The sequence below is a fragment of the Acanthaster planci genome, linkage group LG11 (genome assembly GCF_054643075.1).
Source record: "Acanthaster planci isolate LZ-2023a linkage group LG11, COTS_SCS, whole genome shotgun sequence".
In the NCBI taxonomy this organism is placed as follows: domain Eukaryota; kingdom Metazoa; phylum Echinodermata; class Asteroidea; order Valvatida; family Acanthasteridae; genus Acanthaster; species Acanthaster planci.
The window spans coordinates 12,643,708-12,670,217 of record NC_141787.1 but is presented as its reverse complement, the minus strand read 5'-3'; the positions used below and the strand labels follow the sequence as shown (position 1 = coordinate 12,670,217).

Here is a 26,510-nt window from a genome sequence, read left to right as displayed (position 1 = left end):
GGAATAATACGTCTATAGACCACTGAGTGCTTTGCTATGCACGTAGCTCAGCAGACAGTTTTGTGAAATTCAAATTGCAGGCACGTTCAGCAGATAGGCCCTTGAAAATTAAGTGTTAGAAAAAAAGGTCAGTAACGACATTGTTAAAACAACATTTCATAGGGAAACATTCTTCTGATCACTTCTGGAAAGATCACTGTCATGTACGTGCAGCGGTCATGTTGCCGAGCAGTCTGGTGCTCATCATGTACATGTGCCAGTGATTTTTCACTGTGAATTCCATCGGGACCTCTAGGACCATGTCAATGATGGCAGCAGTGTAGTTGTTAAGGAGTAGTGCTCATTTAGCCCTTTAATGACTCCTACATTCTACATCAGTTGTATTCTCAGCATTATACACTGTAGGGATTATCTATACGCTGTCACCGTACACAAAATACTAATTCCGGTTTGGACTCATAACAAGTGACAGTGGCATATTTGCATGAAATCACGTGTAACAAGGGTGGAAATAATCTTAAAAATTGTTTGGGATCTTAATTTTTTCTTTTTGTTTATTGTGTCAGCACGGATTTTGTTGCTTTGCGTAGAGATGCTTTGCATGCTGTAGTGTTGCTCAAATAAACTAACTGCATGTTGACATGACTACTAATTCTCTGCTTTGTCCAAGTTTCATCCAATCAAAGATTTCCGGAAAACAACAGCAAAACAGAATGCATCTTTTTTTTTTCTCTGGGCATGAGCCCTCTCTGTATTTTGTTTTTAAAGAGAGTTTTTGCCAAAGTAAACATGTCAACGAATCTGTGTTTTCTGTGTTACATTTTCCAAGTGTCTTCTTGTACTTTCCTACCCTCTCAGTAACCTTCAATACCTGTCGTGAGCTCAGTTTCTGAGTCTTTGTTTTTCCACCAAAGTTTCCCTCATTTTGTGATGACCTCCTCTTCTCTGCCAGTTCTCCTTTTTGTGCACCTTTCCAATTCCCTGCTCCTGTTTTCCTATTTTCTGTTTCTTCCAGCAACAGATTCTTCGGAGGTTGTCATCCTGTACACTTTCTTACCCTTGATTTTTTACCGTAGTATTTATTTGGCTGTACCTTGTAGATACTAATTTTATCATAGTCCTTTACCTTTTTTGCTTTGGTTACACTTGGCCTCTTTTTCTCCACTTCTGAACTAACAATTCCTATTTTTTTTTTGGTTCTAGATTTCCCTACACTTTGTGTCTTTTAACGTCTGAAAGTTTCTTCTGTCCAACTTTTCGTTCGCTTTCCTATGTAGAACTCCTTGCTTCTTCACCTTTATGTTTCAGGAAGACTCTTGGAGATTGTTTTTTTTTTTTCATTTTTTTGAGGTCGTTGTGGCTAGCCTGTTGTTCATGGCATTTAGCTTGCGTTGCTTGCACCACCCGTAATCCACTGCTGCAAAAAGTCAGATTTTTTCTTCTTTTTGTGATAAAGCTTTGAATTCATAGCTAGTTTTGATTAAGTACTAAGCATTGGCAGCAAACAAAAAAATATTTACCACTTGGCATTGTGGAATTTTTGTTCAATTTTTTGGTAAGTGAAGAGGTTTTCTGATAACAGTCAAAGAGCTTTTGCCGTTGTTTGAGAAACAATTCACAGCTGCAGTTCATTTCTGTTGGGCTGGTAGACCTCATGTGCTGAAGCTGCCAAAGGCTGCCAATGCAACTGACTATTGAGTACATGTGATAATATTGGCGATGCCAAGCACCCATGCAAACTTGCATGAACCGCAGGCAACCACAGCCAAAGTGTCTTTGCCAAAGTTGTTGGTTTACTGTTTGTTTGTTTGGTTTTTGATTTGTTTGCATCAACCGGGGTCTTTTTTGTTTGACAACTTTTTTCCCCGTTAGCCGGAACCGGTAGAAGACTTCAGCCATTTGCAGCCCGCCCAGCAGCGTCGAGAACTTCAAAAGAAAATTGACGAGCTGCAAGGTCAAGTGGACCAGGAAATCAAGTCCAAGTGAGAACTTTAACCCTCTGCTCTCTCTCTCTCTCTCTGGGGATGCCAGTTTTCAGGCAAAAGCCCAGTCCCAGGCTTATTCATTTGAAATGTTGGGCCAATTTCAGGCATTAACAAGTTATGTTCATGCTCCTCTGCTCTGGACGTGAACCTGACTGGCATCTCTGTCTTTGCTCCTTTCAGTCTTCCAACAAATAATTTCTTGGCTGTAGAGCTGAAGCTGACGAAATCTTGCTTGGTTGATCAGTACCCCGGTGTGTTTTGTGGCATGAATGCTGTGCGTCTTAGAATTGGTGTTGGATAGATGATCTGTCTCTTTTTGAGTTAAACACAGTTCTGCCTTTTGACGTGTCAAAGGTGTTTGTTTGTTTACTTGTCAGTGTTCTGGAGGCTACCCTCGACTTGTAATTTGAAGAAATCGGCTTTAAAAATTGTCATTGTGTGACTTTACTCATAAGAACCAGGGAATGACATACAGCATGCGGGCAGTGGGTCACACATGTGGATGTTGCGCAGTCATGTGACCAAGTTTCAACAGAATGGACACAAAAGCACAGCATCTCTGGGTGTTGCGGAGCACTGACTAACGCAGTGCTGTGGGAAGTCTCCTTTTGTTGGGTAAAATTTGGACTGGGATTTTGTGCTGATCAAGAATTTTTGTTGTAACTACCATTCAACACGTGTGTGGCCCAAAGACTGCTAACAAGAATGCATGTATGTGACAAAATTTCATTTGAATGTGCACAAACAATAGCATGTCTGTGAGACGGAAATGCACCCAGGCATTGGTGCAAAGTGGAATGGTGCTCAAGTGCTCTTCAGTAACGGTGTTACATAAGGAGCGTGGTTATCCGTACTGTACATGCAGTGTGGTCTCAATAGGTCAAGATGCAAAGTTGTCAAGAGTGATACAGTCTGACTGCCTTGTTCCCTCGCTTGTGACCCTCCCTCTCCCCTCCCTCTGCAGGGAAGCGTTGCTGAAGATGAGGGAGGTGTACACCAAAAACCCCACTCTGGGCGACCCAGCCACCGTGGAGAGCCAGCTGGCCCTCATCGGGAAGAAGGTGGATACGTTACGGCTGGAGCTGCAGAAGTACCAAGTAAGCGCCACACACTGTTGTCGGCAAGAGTGTGAGTCGGTCTGAGGGATAAAAGCGCGTAGCTCACGGTTTTTTTTATCCCACGGGAAGTGGGAGGCCAAGTTCGTGAATTGCCATCAGAAGATGGAGCTCAGCTGACTCACAAGCTGAGCAAAAATCGGCAGGCTGCATCGTGTTTTTGGCTAAGCCAAGGTTTTCTGGGCTTAGCAGGTCTGACCTACGTAGCAGAAGGTGTTGCTAAATTCTGTTTGAAAAGCGTAAATTTTGCGTCCTGTTTTTTGGCTGAGTTGAAGTTTTGTGCACTTGACAAACTTGGCAATCCTGCGAAATTGGCCAGCCCTCTCAGCATCTGTTCCGTAGGAAGCTGTCCAATCATCAATGTCCGTAGCAGTGTTGAGCAACGTAGACTCACAGGTTCTTAGTACGCAGAGCCCCATAAAACCCTCTTGGAATTGGCTGCCAACTGGGCTGATGATTAGTGCTAGCCTTTACTCAAGGCGCACGTGGCTACCTGGTAGTCTGCATCGTGCTATAGCAGCAGGGCATGCGTTTTGTGTCCAGGTAGCCCCATGCGCCTTGAGTAAAGGTTAGATTAGTGCAGAATCGGTCCCTATTCAGTAAGTAGATCCAAGTTCTTCATTGAGATATTTGATAAGTTGAGCAATATGACATAGAAGCACCGCATCCTAGCTGGCAAATTTGCCCAAATGTTCACAAAGTAGACGTTCCGTGTAGCGTACACATAAGTGCAGAACTCGTCAGTGCAGAAGTTAGTTTAAAGAATATGAAACCATTAGTCGGCAGGTATTCTGAAAACAAGGAATTCACTTCTCTGTAGACAATGTGGTACAGTTTTTTTTTAGTCCTCATCTCATTGTCTCTGCCCATCCTGTAGCTGTTTTGTCAGATCTGTGAATGTCTGCTTTCTATATCACATCCTTTCTGATCTGTGCATGACAAAACAATTTTTCTTTGGTAAATATCTTTTAAGAAGCACGGAAAGGAATGGGCCAAACTGCAGGAAGCTCTGTGCAGCTGACACGCTTGATTATTGTACATTTGTCATTTAAATCATTTGCAGGCAGTCTTAACTTTGATTGGGGACAGTGGGTCGTTCCCCCTCCCCGAAGCTTAATTAAAATCTTTTTAGTGCATGGGTTCTAAACAGATATGAAAGAGATATCTTCACATCTTGTCATTACCTGCTCATTAATTTCACCTGAGTTTTTAAAACTTTCCCAACAAGTTTTGGGTTTTCTTGGATTTTTTTACAAGCCGGCATGGAATGAAGACCCACAAGTTGATGGTTCTTTTTTTCCCCCGTGTTTCCCTAGCTGTGTTTTTGGAATTCTCCAAAATCTCCTCTGTAGATGAAACTGTTACGTCATATTTCAACTGCCAAGGGGTGTCAAAATTAGTAAGGGCTGGACCTTGCTTTACTCCATCCTGTAAAATCATGCTGAACCTCCCAGTGAAATTTGAAGGGTTTGAGACAAAAAATTTCAGCCCTAAAAAAAACCACCAAGTCTGACGTGGTGGCGTTTTCCTGATCACACAATATCCTGAGGTGCCTAATCCATCCACTTCTTTCCATTCTGTGTCCACACAGAAGTACATGGGCTATTCAGCGTATAGCAATAAAGTGAGTAACTCACTACCGTCAGATAGTGTAAGTATGGGGCCCCGTGCTGGGTCCACCAGTCCATGCTTCAAGCCTTGCCTGCTGCGCTGTTTTTACTCCCTTGGCGGCCATTTTTTTTGTCCTCACTTAACGTCAAGGATACTCGCTTTGTGAAAAAAAAAACTTCACCTACGAGATCTTTTTGAGCAGATTAAGCGTAGGTCATTTTACTTTACGAACTGTAGTTTTCAATTCTTCACTTTATTTACTGGGCTTTAAGAAGAGATCTTTTTTCCGTAAAACCTTTCCTCTCATTGTCTCTCTTGTCATCTGTGGGTAAAAAGCTTTCAGTCTGGTACCTGTCTCATCCCCTATGATGTCTCAAAAGCCAAACTCTGGGCTTGCACAGAAACAATACAGAAAGGCTTAGATTAAGTTCCAGGTTCTTCTAACACGAACTTGTGCATTCTGTGTTTGGCCCTCCCCATAAAAGTCAGTGTAAACTGGTCAAAGAAGTTTGCTCAACTCAGCTAACTTCTCACCAGACCTGTTTGGCCAATATTGGATATTTGTTTTAAACCAAGTCACATCATTTATTGATAAGTGACACTCTCATCCAAGTGTTTTCGAGGGCCTAGTCATTCGGCGACACTTCATCCACATCTGTCAGCATGCTTTTCATTTGAGCGTGCTCAGACAACACCGCCTCTCTGTCGTTCGATAAGGAATCAAAGCTTTTCCAGTTTCTCTTGCCTGTATCTATTCAAAACATATCTCTGCTCACTTCATGTTTCCCACTGAAACTTTTTCTCCAGTTTTTCGAAGCTTTTCCATCGAACTCTCTGCTAGTTTATTATTGCAGATGGAGCATTGTTGAAAATGCCAGGAACTTAATTGTAGGGGGACTTATTCCGTGTATTTCTCAACTCCGACAGGGCCTACCGTGGCAATCCTATTAAAAAAAAAATAATACAATAAAAGAAAAAGTAGTTGACGGGACATAGTAGAATTGTTTAGATGCATATTTTTCTAGATGTGCTTGTTATTTAAGGAAGTGATTAAAGAAAGAGTTACCTTTTCAAGCAAAGGGGAAAGAAATTTGGCTTAGTTTGGTGCAAAGCTCAAAAGTCAGAGGGAAACAAATGGTCGTCAAAGGAAGCCGGCGCATTCCAATAAACTGCGAGAAATGTTCAGCGGAAACTGGTGTTTTAGATTCGTTGAAGCGGGCTGCCAGGCCTGTTTTGTTTTTTCTCGGCGGCATGGTTTGTTTTCCTTGTGTACCAGCATGTCTACTTCCTTTTTGTTTTGCCGTGTCTTATTGATTTTCTGAGTTTTTGCAATGTTTGAATGTTGTGACTGGTTTCTGTTTCATTCTGTTATGATGCAAATGTTATTTTTGCATTGTGTGAAATAACTGCAGGTCTAACTTTTTTTTTCCCTCTAAGACCAAGGTCGACATATGGTTGAATGGAATCTTTGATATAATCCCCCCCCTTGTGTCCTTCTCCAGTCAACAAATTTCTCTCATCTCATTCCACATTCTCCCATCACGGTCGACGTCCTACACTTCATAAATTATTTCAACACGTGTAGATTTTCATGGTACATGTACATTGTCTGCTTGGGTTTTGTGAGAACAGCGATTGAGAATGAAAAAAAAAACCTTTCCACGTGTTCATGGTGTCCATTTTAGTTTTATGTAGGTATTCCTGTAACTGCATCTTGCATGAAAGATTGACGTCGGCACTTTTGATCATTTCGATTTGGACGAGCAAGTCTGAAGGTTGCCCTTTTTTAGTCTGTATTTTCCGTAGTTCTTGTCAGAGGATATATCAGAACAATTGTGCGGTTTGCTGTATTAAGTAACTCTAGAAACGATCCTTGTTGGTTTGCATGCAAGACAACTTATTTTATCTTCATAGTTCATGTACAAACGGCTCTGGCTGTGTCTAGTCGAGTGGCTATTGCTGGCAGGAACACACACTTCTATTGGAAGTGGCTGTGAGCCATTAGCGTTTGGCGCGGGCCTTTGATGGCTGTGATGGACTCTGTATAGGAAAGATAAGTGGCCTGCTCGGGTCAAATGAGAAAGGCCACATTGCTTGCGTGCAGTGGTTTGCACGTGCTGACTGCGTGGGGTTTGCGTGGCAAGTTTGCTGCTGAATGTGTTGCGTGATTGCAAGGGAAGAGCACGTCCTGGGCATACTCGCACGGCAGCTTATCGGCACTGAGTTTATCTGTAATAACAGTGATAGTTCTCTTGTGCTGCACAGGGCATAGTTACACACAAACTCTACGACGATCTTTACAACTTGACAGTCTGATTTGATTGGATGAACCTGGACCTGTGAATGCTGACCCTCAAACCTTTGGAGTTTGAGAATGTCCCTCATGTCCAGGTTGAAGCAAAAAAAAAACATCTTTGTGAAGTGTCCGAATCTGAGACAAACTTTATTAAACGTGCAGAAAATCTAATACCCAAAGTTTGGTGCTCGCAACCAGTCACTAGCAACATAGATTGCATGGTGTTTTGGCTGGTAACCGTGTTAGGTTTAAGCTGTGTTGTTTTGTGATTAGAAGTTCCATGGCATGAACCCAAGACTTGAACCTCTCTTTTAGCTGTTGAGTTTTTGTGACATCTGCTTTGGTTTTCTTGTGCCAGTTTATAAAAAAAGTTCACAATACCAAAAAAAGAAGAAGAAGATTTGACAAACGTCAGATATTCTCAGTGTTGCTTTGGTGTCTAAACACTGCGGAATATGTTTTTACTCTCTTTTTTTTTTTTTTTTTTCACTCGGACCGCAGAACTACAAGGCTGTGGCTGAGGGCAAATCGATGACACCGCAGGGCACACCGCAGGGTACACCCCAGGGCACGCCGCATGGCACACCCCACAGCACGCCCATAGCCGACAGGGCGGTCAGCACCAAGGCAGCCTCCAACCTCAGCCTTGGGGAAGCCGGTTACGAGGAGCAACAGCAGGCACCGGAGTCTAACCAGTCCAGCCCCTCCAGGGAGCCCCCACAGAACAGTGACACCACGGACGTCGCCTTGTCTCCCGGTGAAAGTGTTACAAGGTCGGTAGTTTGTCTGAGTCCAAAAGCCACTTTTGCCCAGTAATTTTGCTGAAGTTTTCATTAGATAAAGCAAAGAGAGCTCTGTGTTTCGATTGGTCACTCAGTGTGGCACTTTAATGAAAAATGGAAACCGTGTGGGTGGAAAAATGCTGGAGGTTTTGGTCGATTTCCATTATGTGTGGATTCTTTTGAAGGTCTTGTATTCTACAAGTGGCTTTGGCAACGTCAGAATCATTTTGCTGGATTGAGTCCTGTATGCACCTCAGGATGTACTTACGTGATGTTTGAACCACACACATCCGATTCTAATTTAGAACCGTTTGTCCTTGGCTTGAAGGGCCCTCCACAAGGAGGGTGGAAGCCTTTTGAGTCTGTGTTTGAATGGTTTAGTGGGAGTTTCATTCCACTTGTGTCAGCAGAGTGCAACACAAGAAGGGGTGTATAAGCGATGGTACTCCAATACAAGAAGGGGTGTAGAAGTGATGGTACTCCAATACAAGAAGGGGTGTAGAAGTGATGGTACTCCAATACAAGAAGGGGTGTAGAAGTGATGGTACTCCAATACAAGAAGGGGTGTAGAAGTGATGGTACTCCAATACAAGAAGGGGTGTAGAAGTGATGGTACTCCAATACAAGAAGGGGTGTAGAAGTGATGGTACTCCAATACAAGAAGGGGTGTAGAAGTGATGGTACTCCAATACAAGAAGGGGTGTAGAAGTGATGGTACTCCAATACAAGAAGGGGCGTATAAGCGATGGTACTCCAATACAAGAAGGGGTGTAGAAGTGATGGTACTCCTATACAAGAAGGGATGTATAAGCGATGGTACTCCTATACAAGAAGGGATGTATAAGCGATGGTACTCCAATACAAGAAGGGGTGTAGAAGTGATGGTACTCCAATACAAGAAGGGATGTAGAAGTGATGGTACTCCTATACAAGAAGGGGTGTATTCAAAGTGATGGTATTCCAGTACAAGAAGGGGTGTAGAAGTGATGGTACTCCAATACAAGACGGAGTGTAGAAGTGATGGTACTCCAATACAAGAAGGGGTGTATAAGCGATGGTACTCCAATACAAGAAGGGGTGTAGAAGTGATGGTACTCCAATACAAGAAGGGGTGTAGAAGTGATGGTACTCCAATACAAGAAGGGGTGTATTCAAAGTGATGGTACTCCAGTACAAGAAGGGGTGTATTCAAAGTGATGGTACTCAAGTACAAGAAGGGGTGTATTCAAAGTGATGGTACTCCAGTACAAGAAAGGGTGTACTCAAAGTGATGGTACTCCAGTACAAGAAGGGGTGTATTCAAAGTGATGGTACTCCAGTACAAGAAGGGGTGTATTCAAAGTGATGGTACTCAAGTACAAGAAAGGGTGTACTCAAAGTGATGGTTCTCCAATACAAGAAGGGGTGTAGAAGTGATGGTACTCCAATACAAGAAGGGGTGTATTCAAAGTGATGGTACTCCAATACAAGAAGGGGTGTAGAAGTGATGGTACTCCAATACAAGAAGGGGTGTAGAAGTGATGGTACTCCAATACAAGAAGGGGTGTATTCAAAGTGATGGTACTCCAATACAAGAAGGGGTGTGTACATAAGTGATGGTACTCCAATACTGGTTTTTTGCACTCTCAGAAGTCAAACCAGACATTAAAACTGTGCTCATTGTGCCACTCCTGACTGTTGGACAATCCTTCCTCTTGTGACCTCTGCCCTCAAAACCCTAGACCTTTGACCTGGTCTCATGTTACCTGCTCTTTCCCTTGCACTTCCTTTTATTGCAGTCCGGTCTCTTCCAGGCAAGAGAGCTTCTACGAAGGCGTGGAGGACGACTTTGAAGATCTCCCTCAAGTCAAAGCTAAATTTCCATTTCACAGTGAGTGCCTGTTTTTTGTCTCAGTTGTGTGTCAAGAAAAGAGCTTACAACACCGCAGGTTTCCAATAAACATTGCAACTTTTTCCAACACCTGTCATAGCTCAAGTACACCGTTATTCCTCTGAGTCACAGAAGTCATACCTTTCTGATTAACCACTCCACTGCAGAGTCAAAATATACGACTTTCAAGTGTTCTTAAGACAAATTTCTGTCTGCAGAGTCGAGAGTGCTTGAGTTGGAGGCCTGTGGCTCATTGTTTCAATTGCACTTTTCAAAGTTCCTGGCTTTTGTTGCCATACTCAAATATAGTTCTGTTCTGGTTCTGGTTTAGTTCTGTTCTAACTGTTTCATGCCAAAGAAATAATAAGTTATCAGTGGTGTAACCCCAAAATTTTCAAAGTCAGATTTGAATATTTGCAAGCAATAAACTGGTCGCGAACATAGGTTCCAAGAGATCAGGCCTATTTTCTCTGTGCAAGAACAAGAGAGGGTGTGCTTTTATATGGCAGAGACTGTCCTTTAGTGGGAACTCCACCATGTGCGGACACAGGTGTATGCATGTTTTGAGCACACCAACCAGTTTCTGTTGGAATGTGTGGCCTCTGGGATGTTTGCCAGATAGTAAGATGAAATTTCTCCCTCCAACCTGTCGCTTCTTTCAAGTGGGTGGCGGATAGACATGCCGTGGTCCACTCTGAGTAATTTGCTTTTATTTTTCCCCCTTTGATCCAGGCGAGGATGAGAACTCGTTGAGCATCGAGGTGGGCAACGTGCTGGAGGTGGTGGAGGAGGACACCGGTGACGGCTGGACCCGCGTCCGGCGGGGAGATGAGGAGGGCTTCGTGCCAACCTCCTACCTGGACTTTGAGTCATGACGGCAGAGTGGGCCCGCCACCTCGTAAAGAACCCCTTCGCATCTGGCCATCAAGATTCAACGGGCTTGGCCGTGGCACTCGTCACAGGGACGCCGGTTCTCGGGCAAAAAACCCCTGATTTGGGGATCTTTCATACAAAACGTCAGGTTAGTCTCATGCCTCAACAAGGTACGATTCAGACCCCTCTGGCCATATTTTCAGGCTCAGCAGAAGAACTCGCTTGCATCCCTGTTGTAAACCATCAAATGTTACTATGGACGTGCCGTCCAGCAGTGAACACTACGTTAGTTGAGTGCATTGGGCTTTGTTTTGCTGTCTTTTGGAAACCTTTATACACGTACGCTGGTATGAGTGCGCAGACAGGTAACAAGTTGATGTGCTATACTGGTATACTTCCATTGATGTGAACACAGGTTTGAGTACGGAAATACAAAAATATACAGCAGTTTGACTTCTGTAACAGTAGATTTGAGTTGCAGGTTTTTGATAATTACAGTACAAAGATAGCTGGAAAATAAAGACTTATGTGGGAGAGCAGTTCAGAACCCAAAAGTACTGATAGAAATCTTCTGACTGAGGTGCAACTTTTGTTTGCCCGTATAATGCTGCATCCTCCATAAGTTTACAGCTTGTAACCTCGACGGAGCAAAACGACTAACCTGTTGAAAAACTGAGGCGTGGCCTGCCACAGCAAAATCTCTCGTTCTAACCGGATTGGTCCCGTTAAGCCTGACGGTCAGATGCAAACAGATTAAATACATTTTTTGGGGGGAGGGGGAACGGTGCACTTGTTTGTGTCAAATGGCAGGTGGATTTGATTTATATGTGCTTTGTATGCCTGTGGTAAGTTTCAAGATGAAACCCAACACGTAATTGTTTTAGCTTGCTACTACGAGCTGAAAAAAAAGGCATAATGGTCATTGTACCTTTCCGAATGTGTATGGAACGCATACACAATTTTGTAAACTTAAAAAAAAAAAAAAACCGAATTCTTCAGTGTAGTTTTCTTCATTGTTCCATTCGAACTTATGTGGGCATTTCAGTAACACATTTGTGCTTGTTGTGAAGCTTGTTTTTTTTTTTTTTTTTTTTTTGTTGCTCCATTATAAATTGTGTAAACATTTTATACTTGTAAAGAAAAAAATTGGATTAACCAAATGAATCCAGAAAATGAAATGTTCAAGGCAGCCTTTTAATTGTAATTATATTTTTATTTTTATAGTCTCGATCTCAAATTTGAGAAGAAAAGAATTATTGCAACTGATAATCCCACGACACTAGATTGAAGAAAAACACAATAAAAGCATTTACAAAGGCATCCAAGTTGCAATTTCTTTCATACATTTGAGCAGTGTCTCCCTGATTCAGTTTAATAACCCTACAAGTGAACACAGGTGAAGATTTCCAGTAAACCCGTGTCTTTTGTGAGAGTAATCGTAATGATCGTCTGACTCCAGACTCCAGTGGTGCCCTGTGGCTGTGCACATAACTGGGTACCGGTACTTGTCTATGTTAATTATCCATGTTTTGTATCTATGCAGGTTTTGCCTTGTAAATTAATACCATTAGAAGCAAGAACATAGGTTAGATGCAGGAAACATTTCAACGCTGTATAAAACGGAAAAAAATTTCTTTTCATTTCCCCTTAATCATGGCTAACAAGATAAATAGTAAATAATGGCTAACAACACATTTCTTTTATTGAGAATTACATGCAGGACTCAACATTTGTTTGTGAACTCCGTCAGAAAAATTAATTTCTGTGAATATTGAAAATTACATGTGTCCGTATCAAGTCGATGGGTGCTTGGAATTGAACATGTACGTAGCCGCTGCAAGAAAGACTAGCCTGTTTGCGGCAAACGTGTCTGCAGTGGCTGAAGAAAGCGGCTTCCATATATTAGGGCTATGTCTACCTTGACAGCTGAATTACTCCATCAGCCTGATACTCTTCTCAAGGCGTTTTTGCTTGAGAACTTCTGAATTCCTCGGAAAAAAAAATGATCAGTATTTACGTCGCAACTTACAGAAAGATTAAAATCCTTTAGCATTGAAAGGGAACTGTATATAAATCCTATATGTCTGTATTATATTTAAGGATGGTGTTTATCATGATCAAATGTAATAATCTAGTACTTACAAGGAGAGAAATGTGCTCCCAAGTATTAGTGATAATGACATACACTTGGCCTTCCACCTTCTGGTGCATGGTATCTAGCCAGAGCACACTGCACCTCATCCAGTTTAGATCCCATCCACTTGGAGCATCAGCTCGCATGTGCTTTACAACTTGCAGATATGTGATTATACAGTGTTCATGTTCTGATTGCTGCTCGCTCAAAACTCACAGCAGTTTCCACTCGTGGTGCTCGGGCAGGATATTTCTAAAGAAGAATTCTTTGAGGATTTTGCTTTTTCATGCGGGGTGTCAGTTAATTCGCGTATGCTTGGAATTCTGTACGCACTACATGCATGTATTATATCAATGGTGGTGTTTGTGCTATGGTTTGTAATAGCTCTGTGTTAAATAGCTCTGACAAATGCACATTCTTGATCTTTTTACCCTTAACCAAAATTGCGTTGATAATTGTACTATGCCCCATATCTAATCACTAAACTGGCATGCTGGTTTACATATAAACTGTATAGTATTTCAAGTTTTAAGTTCGGTATGTTGGGTAAGTAATAGTGATTAATTTATGGCAGTCATTTTTGGCAGGTCAGCTTACCTCATGTAACGTTTGGTTCATCCACAAAATTAAGACTGGATTGAATATTAAGTCAGATGGAATTAGGACGATAAATAGTACAAACTCTGGCTGTATCAAGCAAACTGTTAAAATCTTTTTTTTTCTGTTTCCCAACTTGGAAATCGTTCAAATCCACTTTCAGATCAGGTGAATATAATCTAACCTTACAGGCACTCAGTTGCAATGATTGCTGTTTGAATTTATAGTCCTTTTTAAAAGGAAGACGATTGTTTTCATTTTTAACTATCACATATCAGAAAGAGGCTGTGATCTCATTAAATATTTTAAAGAAACAAATTAATCCATAATAAGGCCTGAATCATTGTTGACTTGAAATCTATTGTACAGTAGGTCTCAATATTTATTATTTTCTTGTTTTGTTTGAATCACAGATACTGGTGTACATGCATCTGGTAATATTTCAGTTGAATATTATATAAAGAAAAAGACAAAGCCCAGTTTTATCCAAGTTAATTACATGTATTGGTTTATGTAGGAAAATTATGTTTGCCAATTTTTTTTTGTGTATAAAGTGATTAATTTTGATGTAAACATTTCCTAAATGCGATTATCGTCCTTTTAATAGGTCTGTATATTCTCCTTGTATACCACCAGGTCAGCTCAGCGCTCCGGGTTTAAGTCACAAATAGACAGATATGAGAATCAGTAAATTCAAGGCACGGTTGTATATCCTAAAATTGAGGTCGTTTGGTAGTGCTTTACAAAGAGGTGACAGAAAGGACACCTGTTTTATTCATTATTTATTTTTTCCATTATAGTTATATCTTTTTTTGGCTGCTGGGATGCCATTTTAAATTGTTGTGTCAATTTAATAACAGACTTGGATCGTATGTGATGAGAAGGCAAACTCAGTGAAAAACCACTTTTGTCAGATTTCAACTTGATTCAGATACCTACCATGTCGCGCTGAATCCTTATTTTGCAAATCTGTGGCTCTGTTTAAGTGAGAGTGGCATACCAGCGTAGACAACGCCATGTATGTCATCACCAGTGGAATGGTTTCAGCTTTTCTCGTTCAATGGCGCTTAAACTGCAACAGTCTGTCGTGCCATCTATGTCATTTAATCTATTTACAGCATTTTCTGGTTGTGAATTTTTCTGGCGTCGTTGAGTACAAAATATCCGGCTCGTAAGTGACTTCGTCAAACACGCGGACGCGCCACAATTTGCAGGCTCCCATTAGATGATCGCTGCAGTTGTGCGTTAACTTCCGGTTCCATAGTTCCATGTAAACGGCGATCAATGCTTACATGGAGGACTAAAAACACATCCCTCCATGATGAACGTAACTCTGTGTGAAGTGCATGTGCAGTGGGCGTGGTTTAAATGGAAGTGACGTCACACTTACGAACCGGATTGCCGATCTTCCACAACTACTGAAACGTCAGACATCCTAAAAGTGTCAAGGGTTGTGTTGGTTTGTTGCAGTAAATTTGTGCTGCAGACATTATTGGTATTAATTGGAGGGAAAAAAACACTCATTTGAACATTTTAGTAAAAAGATTTCCAGCCTGTTAACCCAATGGTGTATGATTATATAGGTAAGTGAAGATTGCAGTTTGGTAAAAATAATTAAAACCATTTCACTGGCCATTGAAAATGCTTTGAAAATGTCAATTTTCTGACATATTTGTTTCTTGTGATTGTTAGGTTCTTCAGTTGCACCATATAAGGCATGTGCTGGCCATGAATATACAAAATACAGATGGAAATGTATTGTGCTTTGGAGGTATGTTTCTAATTATTGTAAATTGACCTGAAAGGTACTGTGCCACTACCAAACTCCAATATTAGAGGGATCTAGCAAACTTAGCTTAGCGTAGGCAACAGTCATGTGTTAATGCATTATAGATTATCATACCATTTTTGTAGCAAAAATTGCCAGACATACACATAATAAAAACGAAACTTGAAAAATTGACTAACAGTGTCGCGTTACTCTGGTAATTGCTCGGCTTTTCTGCGGTCTTGAAAACTGAAGTGTCAAGTCTTTGGGTAATGGAAACCCTAGGTTATTAAAGTTAAAGAAAAAAAAGTGATTATCAGCGTCCGACCCACATCCTTTCCAGATGCCCCTGGGAGTTTGTTGGCTGCCAAAGATTGCTGAAAACAACTCCGCTTGGTTTGTTATTTAATTTCAAAGTCCTCCTAAAAGTAAATTTGTCTCATTAAAATAGATGTGTTCTCATTTATCACTCGGTAGTACGTGTATTATTATCTGGTGTTCTGATAGCTACATCGGATTTTGACGCTTTCTGAACTTTCTGTTACTTTTGTTTTTACGGCAACCCCTAGTTTTAGCAGCCACTTGTAGGAAAAACAACTGTGACACGAACGGAGCAGACGCTATATACCACTCGAAATAATAATTATTTCACAGTTCACTTGTCTTATCCAACTTGTCTCTCCTTTTTGTTTTTGAAAAGTGGAAACACTTCTTGTCGGTAATTCAAAACGTGAGGCGACCATCGTACAAGAAATAAAACGAGAAAAGAACCAGGAACTTTTTTTTTACCGGCTGGGGCGCTTCGTCACCTCCTTTGATTCCACTAGATTTTACCCTTGACTTTTGAGATGGCACTGGCACTGGTAGTGGTAGGTCAGTAATAAGTCAAACACTACCAATAAAACGTCAAACTATATATGCCAGCGACAGCCAATCTTTTTGTTTAATGTATTAGTGTTTAATTTGAAAAGTGGGTGCCCCCAGCGCTCCCCAAACAGCCCTTAGATGCTATGGGCCATACGCGGTGCACATCAAATTTTAATTGGGCGAGAAGGGCGCACGATGGTCTGCTACCGAAGTTCCCGAAACAATTAACCCAAGAGAAGCAACTGAACCAAGTTTGGGTCGTGACCGCCAAACACTCTCTGTTCCACAATCTTCAGTCAAAATCATGCATGATTTGGTTCGTGAAACGCAACACTAGGACACACGTGTTGGTGTCTGTTTGTGTTGATCCGTCGTTTGGATAATTATATTATAGTTCCAGTAAACTTCAATAAACATTCCTTATGTTACGCCTAACTACTCATAGTCCTATGTTTCATGATATTTGAAATGTATCTTACAAACGTAATTTTCGACGGTTTTGAAATCAGCAATTTGACTCAAAGTTATTCGGGGTGGCGGATAGATGTGCAAACAAAGTAAATCAACACCCTGTTGTTTTCTGCACAACGCAGGCGTCTTCGCCTGGTCCAAGCTGCGCTTTATTCCTACATGAATGGCCAGTGAGTTTTTACGCACCCCACAAACTATCGCTTTCACATTTTGGCGCATTACATGGCGAAGTCTCTGCATAATTCCGTAAACGACAGTCGAGCATTGTGCATGATATATTAAAGTTTAGCCTACGTTCTTGTTTCAAGAACTCAAGATTTACTTTCAAGATTACTTTCGGTATTACTTTTTTATTCAGGGAAGTGTCGGGCAAAGCTTTCACGATGAAAGGGTGGGTAATTTCAAGTGCTTTTATTTTTTCAAAATTAAATAATAAAATAAAAACAAATCTCTGTACACGTACAAACCGAACATTGGTGTTTGCAAAATTATAAAAAGGTTAGATTTATCTAATGTACAATCGGCTGAACTGAAAAGAGAGTGAAAAATGTATAAAAATGGCCTTTCATACACGTCTTGACACTTGAGTACAATGAAGGATTACAGTTTTTAGAGCTCAAGCTTTTAAAATCACAAGACACGCCAATCATATTCTGCACTTCATATCAATTTCGTTGTACAAGGAGACCCTCGTCAAGGCACTTGAAGACTCCAAACCTGGCTCAATTATTTTTTTGTTATCATGAAATCAATGAGAACCAAAGTGCAGAGAAATACATGATTATTTCTGCTTTTCATGTTGTCATTGGGCATTATTTGGAAGGAAAGGGAGAATCTGCCAAAGTCTGGTGACAGTGTTTGGACCTGTATGGATATGGATTGGTCAATGGTCGCCAGGCCCATATAGCGACTCGAAGATCTACAACCCATTGTCCATGGGCATACAGGTGGGGTTTTGCTTGTATAGTCCTGCGTTCTCCAGCACGCCCCAGGGAGCACAGATCCAGGGGTCGTTGGTGACGTTCTGCCAGCGGAGCACCTGCTCCCGGAGGTCGCGCAAGACAGACGCGAACCTCTTGTCCTTAGCTAGGTTAGTGGTCTCCAGCGGATCGGCGCGGTGGTCAAACAGCTCCCACTGAGGGCGGTAGTAGTAGTCCTTCAGGGTTTTGAACCAGTGAGTGGGCTCTCCAGACCTTGTTCGGCTGAGTAGATCCTTTTTCGACAAAAACAATAGAGAGTGTAAACACAAACATATCATGAGTGTCAGTCACAGTTCATGAGGTACAGTCTCCAACCAATAAAATTTACCCTGTTTACCACGTTAACGTTGCTCTAAACTTTCTTTGAAATCAATCAGATTTGTTAAAGCTTTGCGGCATCAACGGAGGTCGGGTTGGTTAATTTAAGGAAGTTGCCCCAACAGCAACTTTCAATTAGCATAACCTGAGTAATTACACATCCAATGTTTTCATACCTCTGTCTTAAATACTGATTTTTTTTTTACTGACCCAGAATGATCGCGTGACAGGGCAGCATAAACACATGTCACACTCACCATTAGACATCGCAATGTCATCAGCCTGCACTGTATGGTATCACTCACGAGCATACACACGCGCCCCTGCAGTGTACAGGGTTATATATGCAGCAACCGCTAAACGTAAATGATGTTCAAAGGTTCCTTTGTTGCCCCTAGATTCCCTCGGAAGAACGCGGAGGCGCACTATTGTGAAATGCCCGTATTGCAGTTCTCAATACTGGGGGCCATGCATAATTTATACAGGAGAACCAAGTACACAAACGACTAGAAAATTTATGCAGTCCATCCAGATCTGTAAATAGCAATGTACTATCACTCTTGGGTTTTGCGCATTTTGCAGTCGTACACAACATGACCGGTAAAATCATCAGTTGAAAGGTGTCCACATTTTAATGCAGCGCTGTCGGAACTGCACAGGTTGAATGGCGTGGTGGGTTTAATTAGGTCAAGTTGGAGCTCAATCCGGTACTCATCCAGCCACCACATACAGTCAGCCCCATTCCGTCTCACTTTGTACTTTCATTGAAGTCTGCTCAACTTTAATGGGCTAACCGGAAATTTTCCAAGTGAAAGCTTTTTTTTAGGCGGGGCCATATAATGTATCCACGACTTCTTGGCTTTACTAAAGAACAGAATGAAAGATATTCGGAGAGGGCAAAAGTGGAAATGGGGCGAAGTGGCGATGGGGCGAAGTGGTTAGCGGCAAAGTGACTGACACCCGTTGCGCGCCCCAAGGTACATGTACATGGGGATAATTCAGTGCCTGAGCCCACACATACGTGTGTGCAAGGTCAAAGATCCGTACACTTTTTAACTGTGTTTCCGGCTATGCCACAGTCATACGTTAACGCGTAACTCACAAATGCAGACATATCAAAAGTACGAAAATCATGGCACAGATACAAACCATTCACAATGTCAAAACTGGCGCAAGGCCGGAGTATTCGACGGGCCCTGTTTACTGGTCAATTGGGGAGTATACAGTCCACAGTGACCAAGTGGATGGAGTTTCGCAGTGCTTATGCACGTACCTTCTGAATCGATTTGGCGGCAGTTTTTGATCGGCGTCTCCAACACTTCTGGGCTGTGTAATTTGGCCAATGTTGGATTTTAATGGGCAACAAGGGCACAGAGGCTAGGCACGATGGTTGGGGCAGCCACAGCAACTTGCTTTCGACATTGTCGGCAACCAGTGGGGAGGGAAGTGCGGTGGTTGCCATGGTTAAATTTGAGCCCTATGAGTTCAGTGGTTAAACCATGAAGGAAGGAGAATGTGGTATTTCCCTTCCTCCATGGTTAAACCAACTGGTGTGGGCTTTTGTCCTATGTACAGTACATATAAAAATGCAATATAAAATGGGTCGTCAGCAATGGTTTTTCAGGCAACAGAGTCACAAAAACCTTTTGTTGTAACAGGAATTCCGTACAATGCGATTTCGTTTAACAGATTTTCTCCTAATAGAAATGTGCACATTTTCGCCGGGACCACAGATGGGTGTATAACCGGAACTTCGTTATAGCCATTTTTGTAATAACGAGAGTCGATTGTATATACAATCATGGAGGAAGGAATGTGTTCCTTCCTTCATGAGATATTGTAAGAATTTAAATGAAAAACTGAGGTTTCGGGTATGTTTGGAAGTGATACAACTTGGGTCATTCAAGTTAATATATTACATCACGTATTCTGGCCAAACAAAGTGTGGGTGCTCTGCCAACAGTTTAGCAGTTCTTCCAATAGAGTACATGTGTAGAGCACTATGGGACCATTTCACCCCATCAAGAGGGTCCCTGTTTCCCCACACTTGGGATAAAAATGGACCAGTGATGTAAAATTCTTAAATTGCTGGTTTGATTTGTTTCTTTAACACCTGAGATACTCATCGGTACCTTCCCTAAGTTTTTGAAGTGGGGATATTTATCACCATTGTCTGTGGCAGCACACTGGTCTGAAACCTTGCGTGCTCTGTACTCACGAACCTAGACCACGACGAAGTACTGAACCTGTGACCGTATAGTTGCCAGGTCCCTAATTTTGCCACCCATTGTCAAGTCTGACTGATTGTTACACAAAGTGGCAAAATAAGTGACCTGGCGATTGTAAGGTCACAGACGTTACTTTATCCCCTACAAAAGTGCCCACCCACTGTGTCTGCCTTACTTCAAAATGAGACACCAGAGATCTCCGCTCTGCAGTTTTACCAACTGAGTTTCACTTAACCCTAACCCTCCTCAATCCTTCACCTGTTGGAGGACTGAGGAGGGTTAGGGTTAATATGAACCCGGACCAGTGTACTATTTTTCACTCTTGTCATTCCATTTTGCCCTAAAATGTTTAAAACCTATAGCACTCTGAAATAAAAATGGCAAGGCACATCTCACCTGAAATGTGGACGAGATGTAGAAATCCTGGTCAATGTTGAAGGGCGCCAGATTGTTCATGTTGTGGATCAGCTTGTACTGGCGATTGCGCACCACGCGCATCGGGTAGTACATGGTGACCTCGTGCAGGTTGTGGCTGGCATAGACCGTGTCCCACTCCGTTACGGGCTCTTGGGCTAGGATCGGGAGGAGGGACCGGCCAGTCGGTCGCACGGGCTGCCTGTTGAGATGGTAGTCCGGGTATGAGATGCCGAACCAGTCCAGGATAGTTGGCACGAGGTCCAACGTGGAGACCAGGGCCTCGCTCTCCTGCCCCCAACGCTCCCGGTGGAGTGGGGAAGACACCAGCAGGGGCTCGGCCATGCCTGAGTCGTAGAGGTTTGTCCGGCCGTTGGGGAAGGGAATTCCGTTATCGGAGGTGTAGAAGACCAAGGTGTCATCCTTGTGGCCGGCTGACTCTAGCTCCTTCAGGATCAAACCGATACCTAAAAAAAACCCCAGAACGTTCCAGCAGTCCAAACTATGCACAAAAATGGCCAGAAATCATCCACCTTGAATCTGTTGTTTATCAAAGTCATGCGTTACCAATTTACCAAGGAAGACGTTAAAACGTGACAGTTCTGTATGCTGCTTGAGTGATTCCTATTGTGCTTATACACACAGATGCTTGCACAGCAGTTGTCATATAAAAAGTCTGGTCTTACACTGCCCTTAATATGCGCTCATAGGTCACTGACCCAAATACAACGGTAATACAAAGGCTGGCTAACCATTGTGAACCAAAAAGCCTACGGTTACTTTTTGATAAGATGGCTGTCGGTGGCTCCAATCAATACATGAGCAATGCAAGCCCAAACTTGTTTGACATCCATGGCTTGTACTAATCCATGGCTGAGGGGCGCAGCCAGGTGTTGTAGCGAATATTGCTGCGCCAAATTAAATGTATCTTGGAGTGTTAAAAAAAGCAATGATGCATACGAAATGTCTCATAAATCTTGGAAAAATGACTACCGAGGGTCAGTATTTGTCAAGTCCAAATTTGCAAAGGACTGTGGTTTGAAAAGTCGGTAGTTTCAGCTAAACTTAACACTGCCCTCGGGACAGGTCCATTTTGCAAAAAAACTGTCTGCAGGAAGTCCTTGTGCCATTGGCTCTAGCACAGACTTTTACTTTTTTTCCACATTACCTTGATCAAGTCTGCTTATTGTCGTGTACTGAGCTGCCAGGTCCCCTCTCGCGGCTGGCGTGTCTTGTACGAAGCCGGGCACAATGACCTCGCCTGGGTCATAGGTTGTGGGCTCCCAATCGGGAATCCGGCCCATTCCCGGAGCGCCGTTGCCAAACTTTTCACAGAACTGGCCGTACTGGGGATGGGTGTGGCCACAGCGGTGCGGATCGTGGAAACCGATGTAGAGGAAAAAGGGACTGGAGGAAAACGGAACCATCCGCTAAGAACCTCGGTGCACCAAACCATAGCCCCCCCCCCACCTCTGCACATTTCCCCTCTTCCAACATACTGCCCTCCCAAGGGCACTGCGAGGGGGAGACGGGAGGTGCTAAATATAAGAGTGACTTAAATGAGCAAAACTCACCCTGAATCGTTACTACTCAGGAACTCATGAGCAAACTGCTTCATGTGCGTGATGTTCCGTCCGACTTGCAGGATTGAGAAGCCGTCGAGCTCAGTCTTGGAGTAGTCAAACTGGTAGACAGACTCTGGCCCGACGTGCTTCTTGCCGATAATGCCTGCACAAGAAAGGTGTGATATAATAAGCACTTCAAGATTGTTGACTTGTCTTTTGATAGCAAAGCTTGCTTTTATAGTGATGGCAAAACGGAATGGTTTCAATTTTGAAGCACTAGACTACAACACAGGTCCACCTTTTTGAAAAGTCACTTGCTGGCGTGGCAATAGATACTGCACAAGTTGGCATAGTGAGCTGTCTATTTCTACTGACACAATACACCTGTACAAAGCTGTCAAATCTGTGACCCAGGCTGCCAAAATATTTGAACTATTTCATTGATTATATACCGTAAAGATACTGACACACGGACAACGTGTGATAAAATGTACAAATGAGCATAACAAAATACTTCACTGATTGGGTCAAAACTGAATAAAGAATGGATCTCTATAAAGGAATGCCTCAGACATCCTCAAAATGCCTCGGAAAGGTTCCTGTTCCCCCCTGGACAGATCCTTATGGAAGACTTGTAAGTTCTTTTTGGAAACAGGCCGATCCACGAAGCCCCACCCCACTGTTTTCTGACCAATCACAGCCATGCTTTCTGACATGTGTACACGGATGCATGATGTGTGCGGCTAGAACTTCTAGTGTAGCAATGGAGAAGAGCATGTGATAAGTGCCCACATGCGCGCAGTGGGTGGGGCTTACTGAATCGGTCTATAAGCCATGTTCCTCATGAGAACAAGCCGCCCCTAATGTTCCCATTAGTAACATGCCTTTATCCATTTCGGAACATCTGGTGATCTCAGTTATATAACCAACGTTCTTGAAGGAACATTCCGTAAGGTTCCAACTCTTGAGACACTCTCTAAAAATAAGAATCCAACATGGTCAACATAGATTTTGGGCGGGGCTGACACAATCCGCCCCGAGCTGTAGTGCACCCCCAATCGGCAAAAAGAATGACAAGTGGTTACAAGCGGGTTCTTGCACGCATTCTGTATGTACGCAAAGACCATACATGCCAGAATAAATTAGTTACGCGTACTCAGCATCAAACGCACATATACTTTTACGGCTCATGGCACACCTATGCGGTGAGTACTAAAAACATGCCCTCTTTTGTTCCGCTCGGAGCGGATACGGAGGCACTATTCAAAGCAGGTAAATTTGAGCCAGTATATAAGAGTTTCACCCAAGACCCAAATATTGTGTCTGTCTTACTCTTGACAGTTTAACACGGTACCTGTTCTTATTCCGCTCTGCTTGAGGATGGTTGGTAGGCTGCGCACACCAGCAAACGACACAAAGTGGTGCACCGAGTTTTCCAGGCCATACATGCCATTCTGGTGCTGAGGAAGGCCTGTCAGGATGGCCGAGCGGCTGGGCGAGCAGCTGCTGACCGACGTGAAGGCATGGCGGAAGATCACACTGCGTCCGGCCAGCACATCCAGGTGTGGCGTCTTGCAGACGGTGTTGTTGTAGGCTTGGGTCTCAAAGCCGGCATCGTCTCCTGGGCAATGGAGAAAAAGAAATAGGTGGAACTCACTTCTGATTGTTCAGCCCTCCGCAGGTAGCCTGATCAGAGGGTTCTCGGGAGAAAGACAGTTTAGTATTTGTACTCCCGAGTAGCATTATATTTGAGTCCATCACAAGTCCAGTCACTGCGTTGAGATTAAAAGAAAAGAAACACAGTATGTGAACAATGACTTGATTCCAAGAAGAAATGAGCAGAGGAGAGGGAGTGCAAACTCAGTGGAATAACACAAAAACATGTAAAAACCTTCAAAAACTGGTAACAGGGTAACAGCCTAGTTCTGGCAACTTCATTTAATTGAGCTCTTTTAGTTTTAATTCGGTTGGATAACTAAAGTTGCAATGTCCAGTTTTGTCGACATGGTTAGGCGCGTTGGGCAGGTCGGGGCAGTTGACATGGTTAGGCCATAACAGCCTAGTGCCCTAGCATGCTTTGTTCTAGGCATTCCTATTTAATAAGCCTATTTGCTGTTATCAGTTAGCAAGGTTAGGCCTAGCCCTATGCCTTATCAAAGTTCCAAACTTTCTAGCAAGGCGCCCGTGCATTCAATGATGAGGAGCAGATTTGTATGGTGGGCCTAACCTAACAAATGGCAATATTACCAATAAATAAAGCCAATAATGTAAACGTGCACTCCACCATGAATACAGGCAATTCACAATAGTGCACCTCCGAGTCCAAGAGTTTGCAACATGTGTAACACGTTGGCCAATCACAATGTGCAAAAATCTGTCGAGCCAGTGGGCATTTGGAAAGGGTCAAAAGATTTCGCGCATTGTGATTCGCCAACACATTGCATGCATGCATTGGATGTGCACTATTGTGAATCGCACGTATTCTCTGACATGCATTCTCTGGTTCCACCACCACTCCATCCCACTCACCTACTTTGAGAACTCGAAGTCACTTACTCTGTGATACTCCGTGTGACTTCGAGGAAACAAGGTTTACATAGCATCATAACACTATGGGGTTTGGAATCGAATTTTTGCAGCGAAATGGTTTACAGCCCTAGGAAAGCTATTATACCTGTTAAAAAGGGGATAACAATAGTTTCAGATGTCAAGACATCTAAACTGCAGCCAAAGTTTTGGAAGAGCCCGTTGGTATATGTAGTATCTTATCGCTCAGTCCGTGTATTACATATGTCTTGACATGGAATAGCCGTCGAGACGATGAGGGGTCAAATGAAGTAATGTTCAACGACTTTATTTTAAAGATGGCGATTGTGAGAGCCAGCCCGTGAGAGTGAATGGATAAAGGCAAAAAGACTCGAAAATACCTGAATAACATGAGTGAAATCATTCAATAAATGGTTTTTAGAAAGCGGAAGGTCAAGAATCATGTTCGTGTGCAGAAGAAATTGCGCCCACGATGATAAGTGGGTGCGTCGAAGTGTTCAATACGTCGACACGAAATTGCGTATACCGATGTGTGGCTAAGGATGGACTGGGAGTGAGAGTCTGTGCCACACTAGTGGGGCTAAGCCCTATGCTGACAGGGAAAGCTTTCTAATCTTAGGGCTGTAATTTTCTTGTGCAAACCATTTCACCACAAAAATTCAATTCCAAAACCTCATGGCGTTACGACGCCGTGTAAACCTTGTTTCCTCGAAGTCACACGGAGTATCACCTGATCACCATGATCACGGAGTTAGTGATTTCGAGTTACCGAAGTGGGCCTATACCACTCACCCAGACAAGGCAAGGGTTGCCCCGCCGTGCCAGGAACACGCAAAATCAGAGACACAATTTTGTATCCTTGAGATCACTCAAAACGAAACTCTACGACGTTTTGTCCTCACCAACAAAAAGAAGAACGTTTTTCTTGAGCTGTGACTGAACACCGGTAACGTCAAGGAACAGCGTAACTATAGCAGAGCAGAAGACACATCCTTTTCCAACGACCGCCATCTTTTATGGTTTTCTTTGCCAACAGAGGGCGCGCTCACTAGCTCTCTGCGCTCGGCCTATACGCCACAGACAAATGTTTGTGTCCTCCGCCAGCTGAGTACCATTATGCGTATTTTTTTTCCTTGGAAGGCTTGGGTTAATTATTAAAAAAACGGGCGTATCTTAATAACCGTTACGCGTGGGTTTTTCATTTGGGGGCAATTATCATAAATAGGGTACAAAAACTTTTAAGTATGGCACACAACAAAACTGCTTTTCTGACCGACTTGCATCGAAGCTCTGTTAAGAGAGAGTTACACTTAGAACCAACAAGCCGAGGGTTTGAGTCTATAATTTAGTAATTTCGTTAATTCTTGGTGGGGAATTAGTTGAATGGAAGGTATTTTATAGTAGGAAAGTAAAGTAAAGCCCGATATTTACCTTAGCACTTAAGTTCCTACGTGTCCACTAAACTGATAAAGCTTGCAGTTAACCACGCCCATAGATACTAATATAAGCCACTTGCGAGTTCAATTTAAATAAAATCTGGTACACTGTGTTATCTCATTGCAAAGAAACGTAAAAATTTGAATTCCCCAGACTAAAGATAATGTTGCTATATCTCGTGATTCAGGGCAAGCTTTCGCATAGCGACCACCATCTCTGGAATGGACTGGTTCTTTTGTGCAGTTCTAATCCATTGAGAACAGAGTATTGTTGCAAGGCGTCAATTATGCAACTAAGCAAAAGCTTGCCCCGAATCATGAGGTATCCGGTTCGTATATGACTTCGTCACAAAGGCAGGCGCGTAACGATTCGCCGAATGCTCCCATAGAGGGAATTCACATTAGCGCCGTCTGCGCATATCTGCATCGAAATCGAGGCTCTCTGAACTTCGTCGCGCGCGCGCGCGCGGAGTCCACACAGTACATGCAGTATCTGGTTCGTAAGTGTAACGCCACTTCAGTTTAAACTATGCCCTCTGCACATGCAGATACACAACCATCGCAGGCTTGCTTTTAGTTCGCGGCCGGTAAATTGCCGATGTTTTTCTTTTGATTTTACGTGTCGAGTCATACTAAAAGACCCTTCCACAAAG

The 26,510-nt window shown here is 42.9% G+C and overlaps 2 protein-coding genes across 9 annotated transcripts in view; one reads left to right on the top strand and one right to left on the bottom strand.

Moving 5' to 3' along the window:
* LOC110989033 (cdc42-interacting protein 4 homolog) overlaps positions 1–15,226 on the top strand; it is a 49,462-nt gene extending 34,236 nt beyond the window's left edge. For 4 of the 7 annotated variants that reach the window (XM_022253108.2, XM_087143057.1, XM_022253104.2 and 1 more), the window contains 6 exons: positions 1,873–1,982; positions 2,950–3,082; positions 4,692–4,751; positions 7,509–7,780; positions 9,568–9,659; positions 10,392–15,226. In XM_022253108.2, coding sequence (XP_022108800.2) covers positions 1,873–1,982; positions 2,950–3,082; positions 4,692–4,751; positions 7,509–7,780; positions 9,568–9,659; positions 10,392–10,534 — 810 coding nt within the window. In that variant the 3' untranslated portion in view covers positions 10,535–15,226. The remainder of the gene's footprint in view (positions 1–1,872; positions 1,983–2,949; positions 3,083–4,691; positions 4,752–7,508; positions 7,781–9,567; positions 9,660–10,391) is intronic. The other 3 variants (XM_022253105.2, XM_022253106.2, XM_022253109.2) reach the window with 3 other exon arrangements.
* Positions 15,227–16,699: 1,473 nt separating this feature from the next.
* sgsh (N-sulfoglucosamine sulfohydrolase) lies at positions 16,700–25,467 on the bottom strand. Of its 2 annotated transcripts, none has more exons than XM_022253110.2 (6): positions 25,324–25,467; positions 23,229–23,495; positions 21,884–22,037; positions 21,478–21,716; positions 20,292–20,776; positions 16,700–17,582 (listed from the first exon to the last, which is right to left on the bottom strand). In XM_022253110.2, the coding sequence occupies exons 1-6, from the start codon at positions 25,430–25,432 to the stop codon at positions 17,289–17,291; spliced, it is 1,548 nt and encodes a 515-aa protein (XP_022108802.2). In that variant the 5' UTR covers positions 25,433–25,467; the 3' UTR covers positions 16,700–17,288. The 2 variants fall into 2 exon arrangements, with proteins under 2 accessions (XP_022108802.2, XP_086999184.1); XM_087143058.1 differs by having other exon boundaries at positions 25,214–25,351.
* Positions 25,468–26,510: the final 1,043 nt, after the last annotated feature.

What these genes read in the sequence shown, in the direction of transcription:
- sgsh (XM_022253110.2), bottom strand. Translation starts at nt 25,432, where the DNA reads ATGGCGGTCGTTGGAAAAGGATGTGTCTTCTGCTCTGCTATAGTTACG. An exon ending in CTGAGTAGTAACGATTCAGG is followed by an intron (nt 21,717 to 21,883) that starts GTGAGTTTTGCT and finishes GTTTTCCTCCAG; the next exon opens with TCCCTTTTTCCTCTACATCG. An exon ending in AATAAGCAGACTTGATCAAG is followed by an intron (nt 20,777 to 21,477) that starts GTAATGTGGAAA and finishes GGTTTTTTTTAG; the next exon opens with GTATCGGTTTGATCCTGAAG.